This window comes from Acanthopagrus latus, chromosome 2, assembly GCF_904848185.1.
Source record: "Acanthopagrus latus isolate v.2019 chromosome 2, fAcaLat1.1, whole genome shotgun sequence".
NCBI classification, from domain to species: domain Eukaryota; kingdom Metazoa; phylum Chordata; class Actinopteri; order Spariformes; family Sparidae; genus Acanthopagrus; species Acanthopagrus latus.
In genome coordinates, this window is record NC_051040.1 from 31046711 (window position 1) to 31064936 (window position 18226).

Below are 18226 nucleotides of genomic sequence, written 5' to 3' on the forward strand. Positions count from 1 at the left end.
TGAAACAAAACAACCTTTAATGTCCATTTTTTGTTGACATTTAAGATACTTTTCTGAAAAATAACTTTCAAAAGGCCTCTTAGACTGCTAACTAATCAATGAAATGATTTTTTCAGTATGTACATTGCCCAACAAAATCATTTCAGTGGGTTTAGCCTGATAAACAAAAACTTACTCAATGAGAAGATTGCCCAATATATTTTGTGAAAAATAAAAATACATCAAGTAAGTGTAAAAACAATTGGAAAATAAATAAAATATGTTATTAATAAATACAAACATAAATAGGGGTATCTTTCATCTTGTGTATTTTATACAGAATGAAACATTACACTGTTTCAGAACTCACAAGCTGGAACATGGGACATCTTTATAAAACAAAATTGGCCTCAGGAAAAACAGTCCCATACAGTGGGCCTCCTCTTCTGAACATTAATGATACATAAATCACCTGCTATATCTCTCGCCTACTTCTTAGTAAGATGCATGTGTTTCTTTACAAAGATAAGCATCTCTGCTTTGCCGCAGCAAAGTCTATTTCTCTTTCCATCCAAGATATGAGATACAGAGCTAAACAGCCGCTCACGCTCTGTGCTGGTGCATGGTGCACAAAGGTATTTGCGTGCCATTTGTGCTAGTTCTGGAAAACGCGGGTGATTATTTCTCTAATAGCTGAGTGCAGTCTCATCTCTGGGAAAAGGGGACTCTGCCAAGAAAATATCCAGTTATTGGGATACAAAGGTACTTGGCCTCTCTGGTCCGTTTTCCTCCAGAATCTCCTCAAACATATCATGCAGGGAGGGCTCTGCTCCGTCAGGTCATTGCCTCTTGCGCTGTGGGTGATCTGTGCTCACTCCATCACACACCCCATCCTCAGCACCGGCAGCAGGCAACAGGTGCGCCTCAAGTATTGCTCGTGCATGTTGTTTAACATCCTTATCAAAGTAGCGATCTTTGTATCTGGGATCCAATAACGTAGCAATGCAGAACATGGGATCATACTCGAGTAGATTGAAGCGTTTATTTACAGCCTCTAATAATGCGGTCTTTGCTGTTTTAACGCTGTGTTGTGTATCAGCCTGCTTGCTCAGAAGACGTCTCAGGGCTGTCACAGAGGGCATGATGTCGGCAGCTGATGACTCTGATGAGCTAACTTCTTTTCTCAATTGCTCAAACGGGGAGAGGAGTGTTATAAAGTTTTCAATTAATTGCCACTGGTGTGCACTGAGAGTGCCGAGGGGGTCATAGTGTGCAGCATATGTAGCAAGTGCGCGCTTTTGTTCCAACAAGCTCTCCATCCTGTAAAAGGTACTGTTCCAACGAGTGGAAACATCTTGCTGTAGCCTTTTTGGTTTCATCCCCAACTGGATCTGCACAGCCTGAAGACGCGAATAGTCGAGTGTTTAAAGTGGCCGACTATTTTTCAGCAAATATCTGTAATGCTGCGCTGGCTAAAAACACCATCATGGACTGCCAGTTGCAGTGTGTGTGCCATGCAGCCAAAACTAGCCAGACCACTATCTGGCATAGCTTTCGTCATATTCCTAGTTTTATCCCTTACGACAGCATGCACTCTGGTTTTGTCGATTTTCCACTTCTGGAACATTGTCTCAAATGCCCCTGAGATGGCAGATGCTGAGTGGGTACCTGTGAACTCCTAGGAGTGTAACACTGCCTTTATCAGGTTCAAGTCCTTGTCAATCCACTGTGCCGTGAGGCTAAGCATGCTCACGGGGCTGTCATCTGAACTCCATATATCGGTGGTAAAACTGATTGCAGCGATGTCACGGGCCAGTAGCTCATGAATGTGTGTGGCCACAATGTTGTGGATTTCGGGGAGACAGACCTCGGCAAAGTGTCCGTCGGCTGGGCAGGGTGTAGCGTGGCTCCATAAACTTCATCAGACTCCGAAACCCCACGTCTTCCACTACAGAGAAAGGCTGGTCATCTAAGGCGATGAACTCCATAACCTTGCTGGTTATTTGTTTTGTTTTGGCACTGTCTGTAGGCAGCTGTTTGGCTTTCTCAAACGCTGTGTCAATTAACGTCTGAGTCTTACCGGTGCCTGTTTGCGCTTTCTTGGTGGCTTCATTTTTCCTTTTCTGGTCAGCTTGCACGTAATCCCTGTACACCGCTTTGTGCCTGTTTTTCAAATGTGCAATGAGATTTGTTGTGTTAAATGACTTTTTTACAGTTCCCCCTCTTGAGATATCAACAGAACATGTATTGCAAACTGCATAACGTGGATCATTCTCAGAGACTGTAAAGTATTGCCACACGACCGCCATCTTCTTTGCGCGGGCACCCTCTTTCGTCTCGGCAGTTACGGCGCCAAAAAAAAAAGAGAAAAAAAGAATGGTTTCTCCTGAGCACAGCATTCACGCAACGCCTAAATTAACATATAATCATCGGCCACTGGTGAATGTCATATTCATTTGTCGATGGCCGATGGCAGTTAACGAGGCAAACATCGGCCGATACCGATGTTCAACCAATGCATCGGTGCATCCCTACTCAATTTTGGACTAAATGGACTAAATATGTAAAACCTTTACAGCCAGATTTCGTGGAGTTTTGAAAGACCCTGCTATGCTGCTTGTTTCTAGCAAAATGTACCTGTCTTACCTTCTCATAAATCTCCTGTCTACCCTTTTATCTATTTACTTTTATTCACTTGTGTCTTGTATTTTTTCTTTTTTATTTATTTATCTATTTATTCATTACGCACAGCTTCTCTCTCCCAACTTGTAAACAGTTTCTGTATATAGAAAATATGTGGACTGCAGAAGTGTTTAAAATGGATTTGTATACATATTTGACCTTGTATATGAACAAAAAAACAAAAAAAAAAACATAGATGGATTCATAAAGAACTGTTTACAGTACATTTTCTTATCTGGTCCTCTTTTGCCTTTGCCCCTTGAAGCACTCATTTAGAGTGTTGTTTTCACCTAGACTAAAAGCAGTCGTGGTACATAAACTTAATCAAACTCTGACTACTGTCCACAACTGACCATATGTCATACTGTGTGAAATCTTTGCTTGAACCCAACACAAGGTTGCATATTATGAATTGTTTTGAAAATCTAACCAGTCATGGCATTTCACATATTATTGCTGAATTGACTGCAGTGCCCGTCACATGCAATACTAGTGCTACAGGAGTAAGTAGAGCATCATAGTTTGAAGCTTAAAGCCACTGAACAAGCTGCCTCTGACAAGTTGAGAGTGAGAACAGGTCGGCCATGCAGGTATTGTGGAAAGCAAGAATTTTAAAAACACTGACGCAGGATGAAAAAACAGAAACACTGATAGTGATACAGTTGCAATTCAATGATTGACATACAGTAGTACTCACCTGTGATGTGGTAGCTGACTTGTCGGTTAACAGCAGAGCTGTCATCATCCCTGGTGTTCAGCACAGCCACAACCTCACCTGGTGGGTCACTCTCCTGAACTGAACCGAAGTAGTGTTGCTCCAAAAACCTTGGTGGGTTGTCATTGATGTCTGACACTGCAACGGTCACTGTGGTCGTACTGGAAAGAGACCGGGTCTCCCCAAGGTCTGAAGCCACCACTGTGAATGTGTAGGATGGATTGGTCTCATGGTCCACATCCTTGCTTGTGGAGATCCAGGCTGTGTTGCTGTCAATGCTAAAGGTGCCAACCAGTGTGTCTAAATCCCCTTCTGGCTGTATTAAAACCCCAAGACTGTATATAACCTGACCATTGGCCCCTGAGTCTGTATCGAGGGCTTGGACTTGAACGATTCTGGTTCCAACTGAAGTTCCCTCCATAACTGTGGCCTCATAGGAGTTGGCCTCAAAGATGGGTTTGTTGTCATTGAGATCCAACACTTTGACTTCAACATCAATAGAAGTCACAGAATCCAGTATAGCCTGCTGTACAGTGGCAGTGATTTTGAAGTGGTATCTTTTGATCATTTCATGGTCCAAGGGCTTATCAAGCTTGATTAAACCTGTATCTTTTTCCACCACAAACATGGCATCTTGGTTGTTTTCTGCTGTCTCTCCATTAACCAGGGCAAAGGTAGCAGAAACTGAGACATATCCAGGAGGAGGACTTAGATGCACTGTCCCTATGGGTGAACCTATGGGGGTGTCTTCTGGTATGTTAAATAAGTACTGATGTTGGCCAAAAGAAGGAATAAAGGCATCTGGAGAAAGAACATGGATGTAAACAGATACTAAAGCATGCCTGACTGGATTGCCTCCATCCACAGCCTTCACAAAAAAAGATAATTCAGTGTTCCTCAAGTGGCTAAAGCTGCCTTTGGTCACCATCCAACCATTGTCAGGGTCTATCTCCAGAATATCTATCACAGGAACATGTGCCTCACTGTAAATGGAATATGTCACTTTAGCGTTAATGCCATCATCAGGATCATAAGCCTGAATCTGTGTCACCAAAAAACCGTTAGCTACATCTGATTTGAGTGAAGCTCGGTACTCTGTTGCGCAGAAGTGTGGCGCATTATCATTAACATCCAACAGAGTAACTTGCACTGTGCAGTAAGAGACAAATCCACCTGAGTCTTTGGCTGCGACTGTCAAGATAATGTCCTTATATCCTGGGTCCTCACGATCAAGCTTTTCCACAGTGGTGATTTGACCACTTGCATCAATGTTAAATTTGTCCATGCCAATATCATTAATGAAGGAATAAATGATGTGACCAAACACTCCAGGGTCTGCATCTGTTGCCTTAACCTGCAATTAAAAAATGTTTTAGTACAGATATCAGTTCTTCATATTTACCGTATTATTTTATCACTGCAACTTCTGCAACATTAACAAAAGGGAAAGAAATGGATTTAAACAGCACCTACCTGTATAACTTTGGTTCCAACAGGAGCATTCTCTCTTAACTCAGCTTCATACACAGTCTGGCCAAACACTGGACTATACAGGTTGGCCCCCAACACCTTAACATGAATCTGTGCAGTGCTGGTGAACACCCCATCAGACACTGAAACATTGAGGCTGTAGACAGGGTCCATTCTTTGCTTTCGGTGGCTAGACAATGTGATAATTCCTGTTTTTATGTCCATCACGAAGTTCATTTTTTCATTTCCCGATAAAATGCTGTACTCCAACTTGTCAAAATCAGAGCTGTCAGCATCTGAGGCCTGGACACAGGTTACAAAGTGACCCCTAGGTGCTAATTCATTCACATATGCCTCATAGAGCAGCTGGTTGAAAACTGGAGGATTGTCATTCATGTCATTCACCACAACTATGACTGATACTTCACTACTCAATGATGGGAAGCCATTATCGGTGGCCCTGACAATAAAGTCATACCTCTGGACTAGTTCAGGGTCTAGCATACGTGCTGTGAGGATCAATCCGCTGCTACTATCAATGTGAAAGTAGTCCGTGCTGTTATGCACATCTGAGAAGATCTGGTAGCGGACAACATTGTTCTTCTCCGAGTCTTTGTCAGTGGCAATAACTTGAAGTGCTGGAGTTCCAATCATGGCTGTTTCAGACAGAACTACTCTGTATGACATTTTCTGGAAGATAGGAGGGTTATCATTTGCATCCTGGACAACCACATCTACATCAACCTCAGCACGTGCACCAGTCAGATAGTCTGTGGCTCTAACAGTCAGGTGGTAAGAGGATACTGCTTCATAGTCCAAAGAGTGGATGACACTTATAACTCCAGTATCAAAACCAATGTCAAACTGAAGATATGGATCTCCATCAACAATGGTATAGATGATGTTTTGACCCTCAGGACTAGTGGCATTGATGCCAAGGATAGGGGTGTGCACAGCCACATCCTCATTTACAAAGACAGAATAAAATGATTTGTCAAAGACAGGCATGGCTTTGTTGACTACGGTGATGGGGAACTCTACAGTAGATGAGAGAGATGGATAACCACCATCTCTGGCATATATCACCATCTGGTACTCCACATTGGACAAGTCAGACTCAAAAGCTCTCTTGAGTATAAGACTACCTGTCTGTTGATTGATTTCAAAGTGACCGTGGTCATCCTTGAGATAGTAAGACACCTCTCCATTAATCCCTTTGTCGACGTCTACTGCCATTACCCTGAAAATGGGTGATCCTGGCTCAGCCTCTACTTGAACAGCTGCATAATAAGGAAGTCCTACAAACACAGGGACATTATCATTCACATCCTCAACTTGGACTCTAACCATAACTCTGGCCACGTGCAGACGGTCATGCTCCCTTCTAGCCTCAACAACTAGTTCATAGAACTCTTGCTCTTCACGATCAAAGGGTATACCCGTGGTTTGGATCACGCCAGAAGTTGGACGGATTGTGAAGCATGTACCAGCATTCAACAAGGTATACTTCAATGGTTCATTTAGATGGTTTCCCACAGCATTGACCACAGCCACCTTGGTGATATTTGAAACATTCTCTTCAATAGATGAAGAGTAAAGGCTATGGGTGAATATGAGACCAGAATCCAGAGCTTCTCGGACAAGAATGGTCACAAAAGCTGTGCTAGAGAATTTCCCATCTGAAACTTTGACACTGAAGCGAAAACGTTCTTTGGAGAAGTTAACATGTTTGACTATGATGACTCCACTGGAAGGTTTAATGGCAAAATGCTCCAGTGCTCCATCAGTCAGAGAGTAGGTAAGCTCTGTAGAGACATCTTTGTCAGGATCTGTGGCTGAAACCTGCAATGCTTCTACTCCCACATATGTGGGGAGTAGCAGAATTGTTTCATAGGTATTCTGGGTGAAGTGTGGTGGGGAATCATTAGTGTCAATCACTTGTATTGTGACTTCAGTTGGACTGTCTGCTGTCAATTGCGGCCTGCCACTGTCCCTCACATGGACATGGAAGTAGAAGGTGGCAAATGTCTCATGGTCTAGATTTGCAATGGTTCTGATGGAGCCAGTTCCAGAGTCTATTGTGAAGAACATTTTTGCAGTGTCCTCAACAATTTGGTAGACCAACAAAGCATTTTGGTTGTGGTCAGCATCAGTGGCCTTGATTACAAGAGGAGAGTCATCTGGGTTTAAGACCACACTGTTGACTGGTGCTGCCTCACTGATGCTGCCACGATAGTGAAGCTGCTGGAAAACTGGTGGGTTATCATTCTCATCAACTAGCTGGATTAGGAGAGTAGCATTGGACGCCATGCCAGCCATGTTGATAGCCTGGACTATAAGGGTGAAAGATGCTGTAGTCTCATAGTCTAGAGGCATTTGAGTAGTAATAACTCCACTGTACTGATTTATCTGAAAAAAACGATTGGTGTTGCCTTGCTTGATATCATACGTGAGGGTTGACTGGCTGAGCGCACTGACTGTGGTGATAGAGGTCCCCACAGCTGCATTCTCTACGATCTCAGCTTGGTACTCAGGCTGAGGGAACTTTGGGCCAGCATTGTCTGATAGGGTGACAGCAATCCGCACTATAGTGGTGGTGGACAGTGGAGGGGAGCCATGATCAGTAGCTCTGACAGTGAGAACATAATGGCCTATGCTGGACAGGTCCAGGTCATGTGCAACAGTAATGAGTCCCAAAACTGATTCCATATGAAATGCATTTCCATTGTTCCCTGTTGAAAAAAACAATCATGGATGTAGCAGTTATTTTAAGGGGTTTTATTTACTGGGCATCAAAACTTTTAACATAACATTGCAATAGACGTCAGAGGTTCCTACCTGCTTCAATTGAGTAGTGTATCTCTGCATTCTCGCCTTTGTCTTTATCCAGGGCAGTAACCTGGACCACGGCTGATCCAATTGCTGCTGACTCATAGACAAAGCCTTCATACAGAGAACTGGTAAATATGGGTACATGATCATTTATATCTTCCACTTCTATTAACACACGAGCCAGGTTTTTTCTGTATGGGAACTCTTGGTCTTTTACCTGTGAACAAAAAACACACAGAGGAAAAAAAAATGATGACCACATAACTTAAAAAATTACATGTACTTGAGAAATAATCAACGTTTCCATGGACATCACGATCCAAAGTATAACAAACACTAAAATAAACATCAAACTAAGACTCATAATTTAGCACCAATTCTCAAATTTTAATTTCTATTTCTATTTTTAACCATAATAGTTTACTGTTGCATACACAAATCAGTACAAAATGCTCCTCTTTCCTGTGATAGGGTAGATACTGTTCACTGAAGGGTATTAGTTTAATTTCTAAATTATAACAGATTGCCTCTGGCTCTCCTGCTTCTCTACATACTGTATGAAATGCAAGCCTAAAAGACTCCTCTCCTGGAATCTCTAGCTGCAGTCCCAGCAGCTACAATGAGCTTCTTTCTAGAGCTGCGACACAAGGGCCTGCCTACTACCCAAGGTTAGTTAACACCAGCCTGCCAGCTAACTTTACAAGCAGGAAGAACATAAAGCAAGTAAGCACAAAGCTGTTTACTCTGAAAGAACCAAAAAGGAGTGACCAGTTTCCTTCGACTTCAACATTGGAATGACAACTTTACAAAAGTTGATTTCTGAGCAGGCATGTTACTGGAAGCTGGCTCTGCCACACTGCTTTGTAGATAAATTAGTAAAGTTTCACACAGACTCAAGGCTGCTTCACGACACTAACCATGTTTTTCTAATCTGGCACCATGTTTTTCTAATCAAACACACTCCTAAGCCAAGCTCATATCCAGTGTTGAGGGTCACTTATTACAAAGTAATCTGTTACAATATTCAGGCTTCTTTTTTGTTGTAATGGTTAACATAACACATTAGTTGTTTAATTCAAATTATCTGTTACTTTTTCATAAACATAATCCATTGCACTGTTTCTGTTTCTGTTCAGGTGGCTGCTTGCCAGCTGAAGGTAAACCTACCTTTGGCTATACGCCATCCTTGAACAAGTCGCAAAGGGGTTTTGCAGTAATTTTTGGTAAATCACATGTACTCAGTGGGTGGATAAATTTGTGTTTTGAGTTTGTCATACCACAGAAACATGTATCATTGGCCACTGAGACAAATTTGAAAGATTAAAAAAATTGCCAAGTATATAAAATTAGGTCTCGAAAAAAAATGGAAAAACAAGCACTTCTCTCTGCTGTGAAACGCTGGGGGCGTGTCAGACAGAGGCGCTGGAGCCACATGCAGGAGGGGAGCCTCTGTGTACTATACAAGGACATAACCCTACAGTTACAATGTAAGCTAGCAGCAGCATCAGATGGACCCAGCCTGGCCTGTTTGAGCCATCAGAGCCAGTAACTGACTCTGAGTCAGACACTGATAGTGCTAAGCCTCGTTCCTCACAGTCCATGTTTTACATTACACACAACCATAAAACCCCAGTCTACATATAATTCCTTGTCATATCATATGCTATATTGGTGCACATAAAATATTACCTGTGGATTATCATTGTGCTGTCAGATGGATTCCGCTCAGGGAATGAGGCCAAATCATGTCATGATTAAATGCAATAACATTTGCTGACATTACATGGGCATGACAGGATGCACGATGTAAAATCACTTTCAGGATTTGCACCTTCAGCAAAATGCATTTAATTGCTAAAATGTACAATATTTATAACATACATACGCACACACTTACACTTGGAGCTTAGATCTTGCCCAAAAAAATAAGCCCAGCCCAGCCCAGCCCAGCCCGTGCACGTTGTGTCCGAGCCACCCGGCCAACACATTAACTGTAATTATGAGCCCAACATTTTTTTAATATGCGGGCTGTTATAATGGACGTTCTCAAGCTCCATGTTGCACTTACACTACCCAATCAGTGATGCCGGTAACACGTTACTCTAATCTGACAACTTTTTTCAGTGAGGAGTAATCTAACGCGGTAATATTTCCAAACCACTAATCAGATTAAAATTACTTATTCAAATCACTGTGCGGTACTATTATTTTTGTCATTTTCCTCAGTAAAAATATTTATTTTAGCTTTTCTTCTTGCATCTTGGGGAGTGACGTCACGTGCTTGAGAAGTCACGTTTTCTGCACGAGGACACTCACTCACGTATAAAACTATGGAGCGGCACAAACAACATGGAGGGAGGAGAGAGATGCGCCTTTTGTAGCTGGAAGTACTGTCATTATTTTGAGTTATTACAAAAAAACACACACACACAAATGCTTGATCAAGTGCTGACCCAACCTAGGAAATGTCGGCCCGACCCGGCCCGCGGTTCGGTTCGGGTCAGCGCAGAGAATCTAAAGTCTGGCCAGTGGCGGGGATGAGAGCACCTGTTGTCGGCAGGACGGTCGCAGGTGGGCACATAATGCTGGCAGAGATGAGAGCATGCGCTGTCGGCAGGACAGGAGGATGCAAGCCAGGACGGAGAGGGTCGGTTCGACCCCACTGACCAGCGTCAACAGACTCTTCAGATATCCAGACTTTAACTGGTGACAGTCGCTGTAGTTAACTATATATAACTAAGTGGACACTGCAGGGACAGGTGTTGGTGCTGATTTTTAACTCTCCACAGTAGCTCCTTTTGACAAAATCGATCCACCGTTTCCTTATGTTGTCATCCTTAGGAAACTTAAACAAGCTAACGGTGTTGTTACTCTGCACACTGTGGCATCCAGGAAAGATGCAGGAGGGATGTGGAGGAGACATGACTGTTTAGCTGACTGGTTGACTGGTTAGCTAGCTGCAAACTATTCTAAGAGATGCTATCCAAGACTGGAGAGCCAGCAGAAAAACCACTGAAGTTAATGCACTGAGTGTATTTATACGGCTTCCGCAGCAGGATCGGGTTTTTTCTGACCCAGCCATTAAATCCTGAACACAAAAATCCTGAAACACAGTTTGTGAGCCTAGCTCCATAATTAAATTCTAAATGGCTGAATGCTTTTTACATGTTTTAAAGAAATACATTTCTGACCTTTTTAATGTGTTTTGATGAAAATGGCTGAATTTGCTTTACACAGACTTTAAGCAAGATACTGAACCCAGTAATGAGCTGGCGACTCATCCAGGGTGTACCCTGGCCTTCGCCCATTGAGTAAACAGGATTTGGCCCCACAACCCCTTAGGGGGAAAAAAGTAACATCCCGCGGCCCTCATGGATAAGAAAACGGAACAAGTACTAGACACACACACACATTCAGCCATGAATTCTGGTACACCTGTTCTATAGTACAAGAATGAATTTCAGCTTGCACTTGCTTCCTCTTAACAGTCTAGGAACTATCAGCATGGTGAATGACCAAGGAAATGGAATTATTTTTAGATGAGACTATTATTGGAATGCAGGAAAGACTGGACACACTCAGTGGAAATTGAGGTGTCCTAAGACAGCCACAATATCATAATCATGAGTATTGGCAGAGAGAGTGACATCATCTTACAATGACAGTAAGGATGTGCTGGGCACAGGCCTCATGGTCCAGCCTCTGAGCAGTGTAGATGGTACCCAGGGTGGGGTGAATGCTGAAAAGTCGCATGCTATTGGGGTCAATGGAGCTCTGCAGAGAGTAGGTCAGCCGGTGATGCTCATCACGGTCAGTTGCCATGACCTGGACCACCTTAGTGTCTGGTGGCGTGTCTTCAGATATAGTGACATCGTAGGTCGGTTGGGAGAAGATGGGAGGGTTGTCATTGTTGTCCATAACAGTGACATGAACCTGGAACATTGACAAGGAGAAAGGAAGGAAAGTGATTAATAGAAGGCATCAGTGAATGAGTTATGCTATCCTGTGCTTGACACGAAGTAGTTCGTCAAGAGCCTGAGAGCACACAGAAATATACTGCCTCTGTGAGTCAAAACATACAGGACTGACATATGAAAATGTTACTGAACTCTCAAAATCGGTCGATTAGTTGTGCAACAACCCTTTGTGTCCCTATGAGGATGAAATACTTAAGCCCTTAAGGGGCAGATACAGCAATTATTATGTAACATTTTTACATAATATATATAATATAATGTTACTAAACTATTCTTACAGTGAAATCCAGCAGGGACTAGTGCATGATTTGACAGGGGCAGGTGCTCAAACTCAGAAAAGGGAAGTATGTGCACGCGCACAGCACCAGCCAAATTTATTTTTCAGGCATTAATAACACAATATTTAGATTACTGTAAAAGTAATGAGGTCATAATAGAAAGCTAACTACTTAGCTGTGTATCCTGTGTAGATGTGAATGATGTGCAATTGCCATTTCTTTTGTGTCAACAAATTTTTGTCAACATGAGTTTAGTCACATTATCAGGTTTGGAAGACATGCAATCCAGCTGCAATTCTTAAAATCAATAAAATACTGGTTTATTATTAGGCTATTCATTGTAGGGATAGTGCAAACTAGAACTACCGGCTACACATCTAAAAATGTGGGAAAAAAACCAAGAAATTACTACTGTGACTGTCACTGTGAATGTTAGTAGGAACAGCAATGTTTGCAACAGCCCTCACAGACAGTTGTCATATTAGATTATTCTTAACTCTCATTAACAAGCAGCTAGCTTAACAAGCACAAATGGTAGCTTTTCTGAAATATGACTCACATTTAAGCATGTTGAATAAGTTGAAGGTGACTTGTTAGCCCCCACAAGGAAGTTATATCTCCATCCCTGAGCTGAGCATGGCTGCTGCGTGGCTTAAGGGTGTGCAACGTTGGTTTTGTTTGGACTACAATGATACCATTAATAAATTATTTCATATAGGATTTACAAATTCTGCAAGCATTAGGCCAGTTCAAGATCACGCAGCCTTGTGCCTAAATCGTGATGCATGCTGGTTAAAATGTGTCCATGACGACCTGGATGGGAGTGGTTTCTGCTCCGCATTCGATGTCACATCGCGGGAGCAAGGCCGCTGCAGAGCAGTTGCTCTCCAGGTACTGCGCAAGTCTAGACCCACCTTCATGATGTCAGGACTTTGCCCTAATTGCTTTTATCTATGCTGACATATATGACGTGTGTTTCGATAAATTGCCATATCCATAAGTGCCTAAAAATCACATACTTTCAGATAAGTAGCAGCTGTGTGGCCGCACCTATGGGATACTCAACATGAATAAACCTAGAAAATCCTTCATGTAACGCAACAACCCTGAAAGATCAGAATCAGAATCAGGATCCTTTTATTGTCATTGCACAGTGTACAACAACATTTCAGCAGCATCTGGTTATTCACACGACATAGAGTAAGAAGAACAAGTAAAAAGTACAAGGCATTAGTACAATGTTAGTATATTAAAAAAATAACATGTGCAGTGTTACAATTATGTGATGTTAATGTCATCAATAAATTGTTCAATTCTGTCATCATACTTGTAGTGATGATAAAGAAGTGGTTAACTGCTGTGTCTTGCATGCAGACGACACAGGTTCACTGCAGAGCCCACCCCCATGCCCCATCTCTTGAGTCAACGGACCAAGTTAACATGACGCAGCAGCAAGACAAAGCCTCCGTGAATCAAGTAAAACCGGACTTATGATAAATAATGTCCGCCATGCTTTTTCGCAAACACTGCCATCAAGTTTGCTTTGTGTTTGGTGCAGGAAGAAACGGTCAAAACGGGCTTTTCTCACGAAAGTGTCTGCAATCAGGAAGTGGTTGCAAGCAAAAACAACCTGTGCTACACCCTTTCCTATTGGTGGAAATGGCACCACACCAATCAATCACACAATTATATGGCAAACCACGTGATTTGGTTGCTGAGGAACAGGGGGAAGTTGTGGGAGGGACTGTGGCAAAAGAGTGACAGCGACAGTGATAGAGACAATGACAGTGATAGCAAGTTTTGAGAGTTGAGAGATTTGTGACATTGAGCATGTTTGGAGTGTATGGTTAGTGTGTTATGTAGTGTTTGGTGTAGTGTGTTTAGTATGTAGTCGAGTCAAAATAGAAGTGCCCTGTCAAAATTTAAAATACTTCAGTAATTTATTGACTATAGGCCCGGGTCCCGACTCGGACAGTGGTCTGCCTGTCTGAAATGATTACAAGGCACCCTCCGATTACAGTCTTCAGTTTCATACAACTTAAGGCCTAATGCAATAAAGTAGCATCGTGCGTGGCATCTGTGAATTTTTGCAAGTATGACTACGAGTATGAGTGCAGTATTGGCCCAGTATCCGATGCCAGTATCAGTATTGGTGCATCCCTACTTGTGAGAACAACTTGTGTTTGAGAACAATGGATAGACTGGCCAGTTCTTCAAATATCCTATCCATATGTCATACAGTGGAACTAGTTTCATAAAAAATAAAATTTGAATTGGAATGTTTCATTCTCCCCGCGACCCTGCAGAGGATTAAGCGGCGTACATATAATGTGTACAGATGATGGATGGATGGATGTTTCATTCTTGTAATAAGTACATATTATCTGAGGAGATAATAGATAACAATTATATATATATATATATATATATATATATATATATATATATATATATATATATATATATATATATATATATATATATATATATATATATATATATACACTGCTCACAAAAATTAAAGGGACACTTTTTTTATTGGGCCTGGCATGAAATCAGTTAAACCTGTCTGATAATTTTCTGGTTGGTTAAGCAGCTGAGGGCATCGTTAATCACTTTCAGCTGTATTGGTGTTCATGGAATTAACAACAGGTGCACCACAGTGGCAACAATTAGAAAACCCTCAAAACAGGACTGGTTTTACATGTGGAGGTCATTTCAAATTTCTCCCTCTTGATCTTTTTTGGCGGATTTTTCACTCATGCTGGTTTTGGCTTGAGTGATTATCTCTACTGGCAGCATGAGGCGATTCCTTAACCCTACAGAAGTTGCACAGGTTGTCCAACTTCTCCAGGATGGCACATCCACACGTGCTGCAGCAAGAAGGTTTAATGTGTCTCCCAGCACAATCTCCAGAACATGGAGGAGATTTCAGTAGACTGGTGGTTATTCTCGGAGAGCTGGACAGGGCCGTAGAAGGTCCTCAAGCCATCAGCAAGACCGATACCTGCTCCTTTGTGCAAGGCCGAACAGGCTGAGCACTGCTCGTGCCCTACAGAATGACCTCCAGAGGGCCACTGGTGTGAATGTCTCTACCCAAACAATCAGGAACAGACTTCATGAAGGTGGCCTGGGGGCCCGACGTCCTGTAGTGGGCCCTGTGCTCACTGCCCAGCACCGTGGAGCTCGACTGGCATTTGCTGAAGAACACCAGAATTGGCAAGTCGAGCTCCACGGTGCTGGGCAGTGAGCACAGGGCCCACTACAGGACGTCGGGCCCTCAGGCCACCTTCATGAAGTCTGTTCCTGATTGTTTGGGTAGAGACATTCACACCAGTGGCCCTCTGGAGGTCATTCTGTAGGGCACGAGCAGTGCTCAGCCTGTTCGGCCTTGCACAAAGGAGCAGGTATCGGTCTTGCTGATGGCTTGAGGACCTTCTACGGCATGACAGGTTTGGTGGTGGGTCAGTGATAGTCTGGGGAGGCATATCCATGGAGGGACACACAGACCTCTACTGCATAGGAAATGGTTCTCTGACTGCCATAAGGTATCGAGATGAAATCCTTCAACCCATTGTCAGACCCTACGCTGGTGCAGTAGGTCCTGGTTTCCTCCTAATGCACGACAATGCCCGGCCTCATGTGGCAAGAGTATGCAGGCAGTACCTGGAGGATGAAGGAATTGAAACAATTGAATGGCCTTCACGATCCCCTGACTTAAACCCAATAGAACATCTGTGGGACATTATGTTTCGGTCCATTAGGCGCCGCCAGGTTGCTCCTCAGACTGTACAACAGCTCAGGGATGCCCTCACACAGATCTGGGAGGAAATGCCACAAGACACCATCCGTCGTCTCATTAGGAGCATGCCGTGACGTTGTCAAGCATGCATACAAGCTCGTGGGGGCCACACAAGATACTGAAAAGCATTTTGAGTTGCAGAAATTAAGTTTTTGAAAAAATGGACTAGCCTGCCACATCTTCATTTCACTCTGATTTTAGGGTGTCTACACAATTGAGCCCTCTGTAGGCTGAAAACTTTTATTTCCATTAAAAGACTTGGCATCCTTTTGTTCCTAAGACATTGCCCTGTCGTTATTTGTATAGATATCCAACTTCATATTGAGATCTGATGTATCTAATGTGTTTCTTTAAAGTGCTCCTTTAATTTTTGTGAGCAGTGTATATATAATATGGTGGGGTGGTATGTGTCATCCTCAAGCTCGGGTCCTCCTCCTGGGAGTTTGAGGGTTCTGCGCAGTATCTTGGCTGTTCCTAGGACTGCGCTCTTCTGGACTAAGGCTTCAGATGTTGTTCCTGGGATCTGTTGGAGCCACTCTCCCAGTTTGGGGGTTACTGCCCCGAGTGCCCCCACTACCACGGGGACCACACTAGCCTTGACCTTCCACATCCAGTCCAGCTTCTCTTTTAAACCCTTGGTACTTCTCAAGTTTCTCGTGTTCCTTCTTCCTGATGTTTGCGTCAGCTGGGATCGCCACATCTATCACCACCACCCTCTTCTGCTCTTTGTCCACCACCACTATGTCCGGTTGGTTAGCCAGGAGCTGCTTGTCAGTCTGGAAGCCCACAGAAGTCCCACAGAACCTTGGCCCTGTTGTTCTCAGCCACCATTGGGATTTGGGTACTTCTATTCCATACTGGTTGCAGATGTTCCTGTATACTATCCCAGCCACTTGGTTGTGCCTCTCCATGTACGCTGATCCAGCTAGCATCTTACACCATGCTACTATGTGCTGGACTGTCTCAGGGGCTTCTTTGCACAGTCTGCATCTTGGGTCTGATCTACTCTGGTAGATCCTGGCCTCTATGGCTCTTGTGCTTATGGCCTGTTCTTGTGCTGCCATGATTAGTGCCTCTGTGCTGTCTGTTAGTCCAGCATTTTCTAGCCACTGGTAGGATTTCTTGATATCAGCCACTTCTTCTATCTGACGGTGGTACATGCCATGTAGGGGCTTGTCCCTCCAGGTTGTCTGCTCCTCCTCCTCTGCACTCTCATCAGGGTTCTGCTGCCTGAGACATTCACTTAGCAGTTCATCCATCAGGGTCGATTTTACGAATTTTCATCCTGGACTGTGGCCTTGACGCTCACTAGCCCTTGGCCTCCCACTTTCCACTTAGTGTATAGCCTCAGGGTGCTGGACTTGGGGTGGAACCCTCCATGCATGGTGAGGAGCTTTCTAGTCTTGAGATCTGTGGCTTCTGTCTCCTCCTTTGGCCAGCTTATGATACCAGCGGGGTATCTGATGACTGGTAGTGCGTACATATTGATGGCTTGGATCTCGTTCTTACCATTCAGCTGACTTTTCAGGACCTGCCTTACTCTCTGGAGGTATTTGGCTGTGGTTGACTTCCTTGTGGCCTCTTCATGGTTTCCATTAGTCTCTGGGATGCCAAGGTACTTGTAGCTGTCTTGGATATCACCTGTGTTGCCCTCCGGTGGGTCAGTCCCCTCAGTCCTGATCATCTTGCCTCTCTTTGAGACCATCCGGCCATACTTGTTCAATCCGAATGATATCCCTATGCCATCGCTGTAGATCCTGGTGGTGTGGATCAGTGCGTCTATTTCTCGCTCACTCCTGGCATATAGCTTGATGTCATCCATGTAGAGCAGGTGGCTGATTGTTGTCCTACAATGGAATCGGTACCCGTACCCAGTATTCGTGATGATCTGACTGAGGGGGTTCAGGCCTATGCAGAACAGCAGTGGTGATAGCACATCTCCTTGGTATATGCCACACTTGATGTTGACTTGGGCAATTGGCTTTGAATTGGCCTCTAGGGTTGTCTTCCACATTTCCATTCTGGATGAAGGCCCTTAGGCTCCTGTTGATCTTATACAGTTCCAGACATTCCAGTATCCATGTGTGCGGCATTGAGTTGTAGGCATTCTTGTAGTCAATCCAGACAGTGCACAGGTTGGTCTGTCTCTTCTTACAGTCTCGGGCGACTTTTCTATCAACCAGTAGCTGGTGCTTGGCTCCTCTGGTGTTACTGCCAATTCCTTTCTGTGCCTTCCTCATGTATTGAGCCACATGCTTACTCATATTTGCCGCAATGATGACTGACAGGGCCTTCCATGTTGTGCAGAGAAAGGTAATTGGCTAGTCGTTGGATGGGATGGGTCCCTTCTGGGGGTCCTTCATAATTGGGACTGTCCTGCCCTGGGTTAGGCACTCTGGGTGGGTCCATTCCCTCAGCAGCTGGTTCATCTGTGCTGCTAGGCATTCATGGAGTGCAGTTAGCTTCTTCAGCCAGTATGTATGGATCATAT

General features: G+C 43.7%; 1 protein-coding gene across 10 annotated transcripts in view; it reads right to left on the reverse strand.

Moving 5' to 3' along the window:
* fat3a (FAT atypical cadherin 3a) overlaps window positions 1-18226 on the reverse strand; it is a 226858-nt gene that overhangs the window by 94827 nt on the left and 113805 nt on the right. For 9 of the 10 annotated variants that reach the window (XM_037119880.1, XM_037119863.1, XM_037119854.1 and 6 more), the window contains 4 exons: window positions 11336-11611; window positions 7685-7895; window positions 4850-7578; window positions 3359-4730 (listed from right to left, as the gene is read on the reverse strand). In XM_037119880.1, the coding sequence (XP_036975775.1) occupies window positions 3359-4730; window positions 4850-7578; window positions 7685-7895; window positions 11336-11611 (4588 nt within the window). Of the gene's footprint in view, window positions 1-3358; window positions 4731-4849; window positions 7579-7684; window positions 7896-11335; window positions 11612-18226 lie in introns of those variants that run through there. The other variant, XR_005078593.1, reaches the window with a different exon arrangement.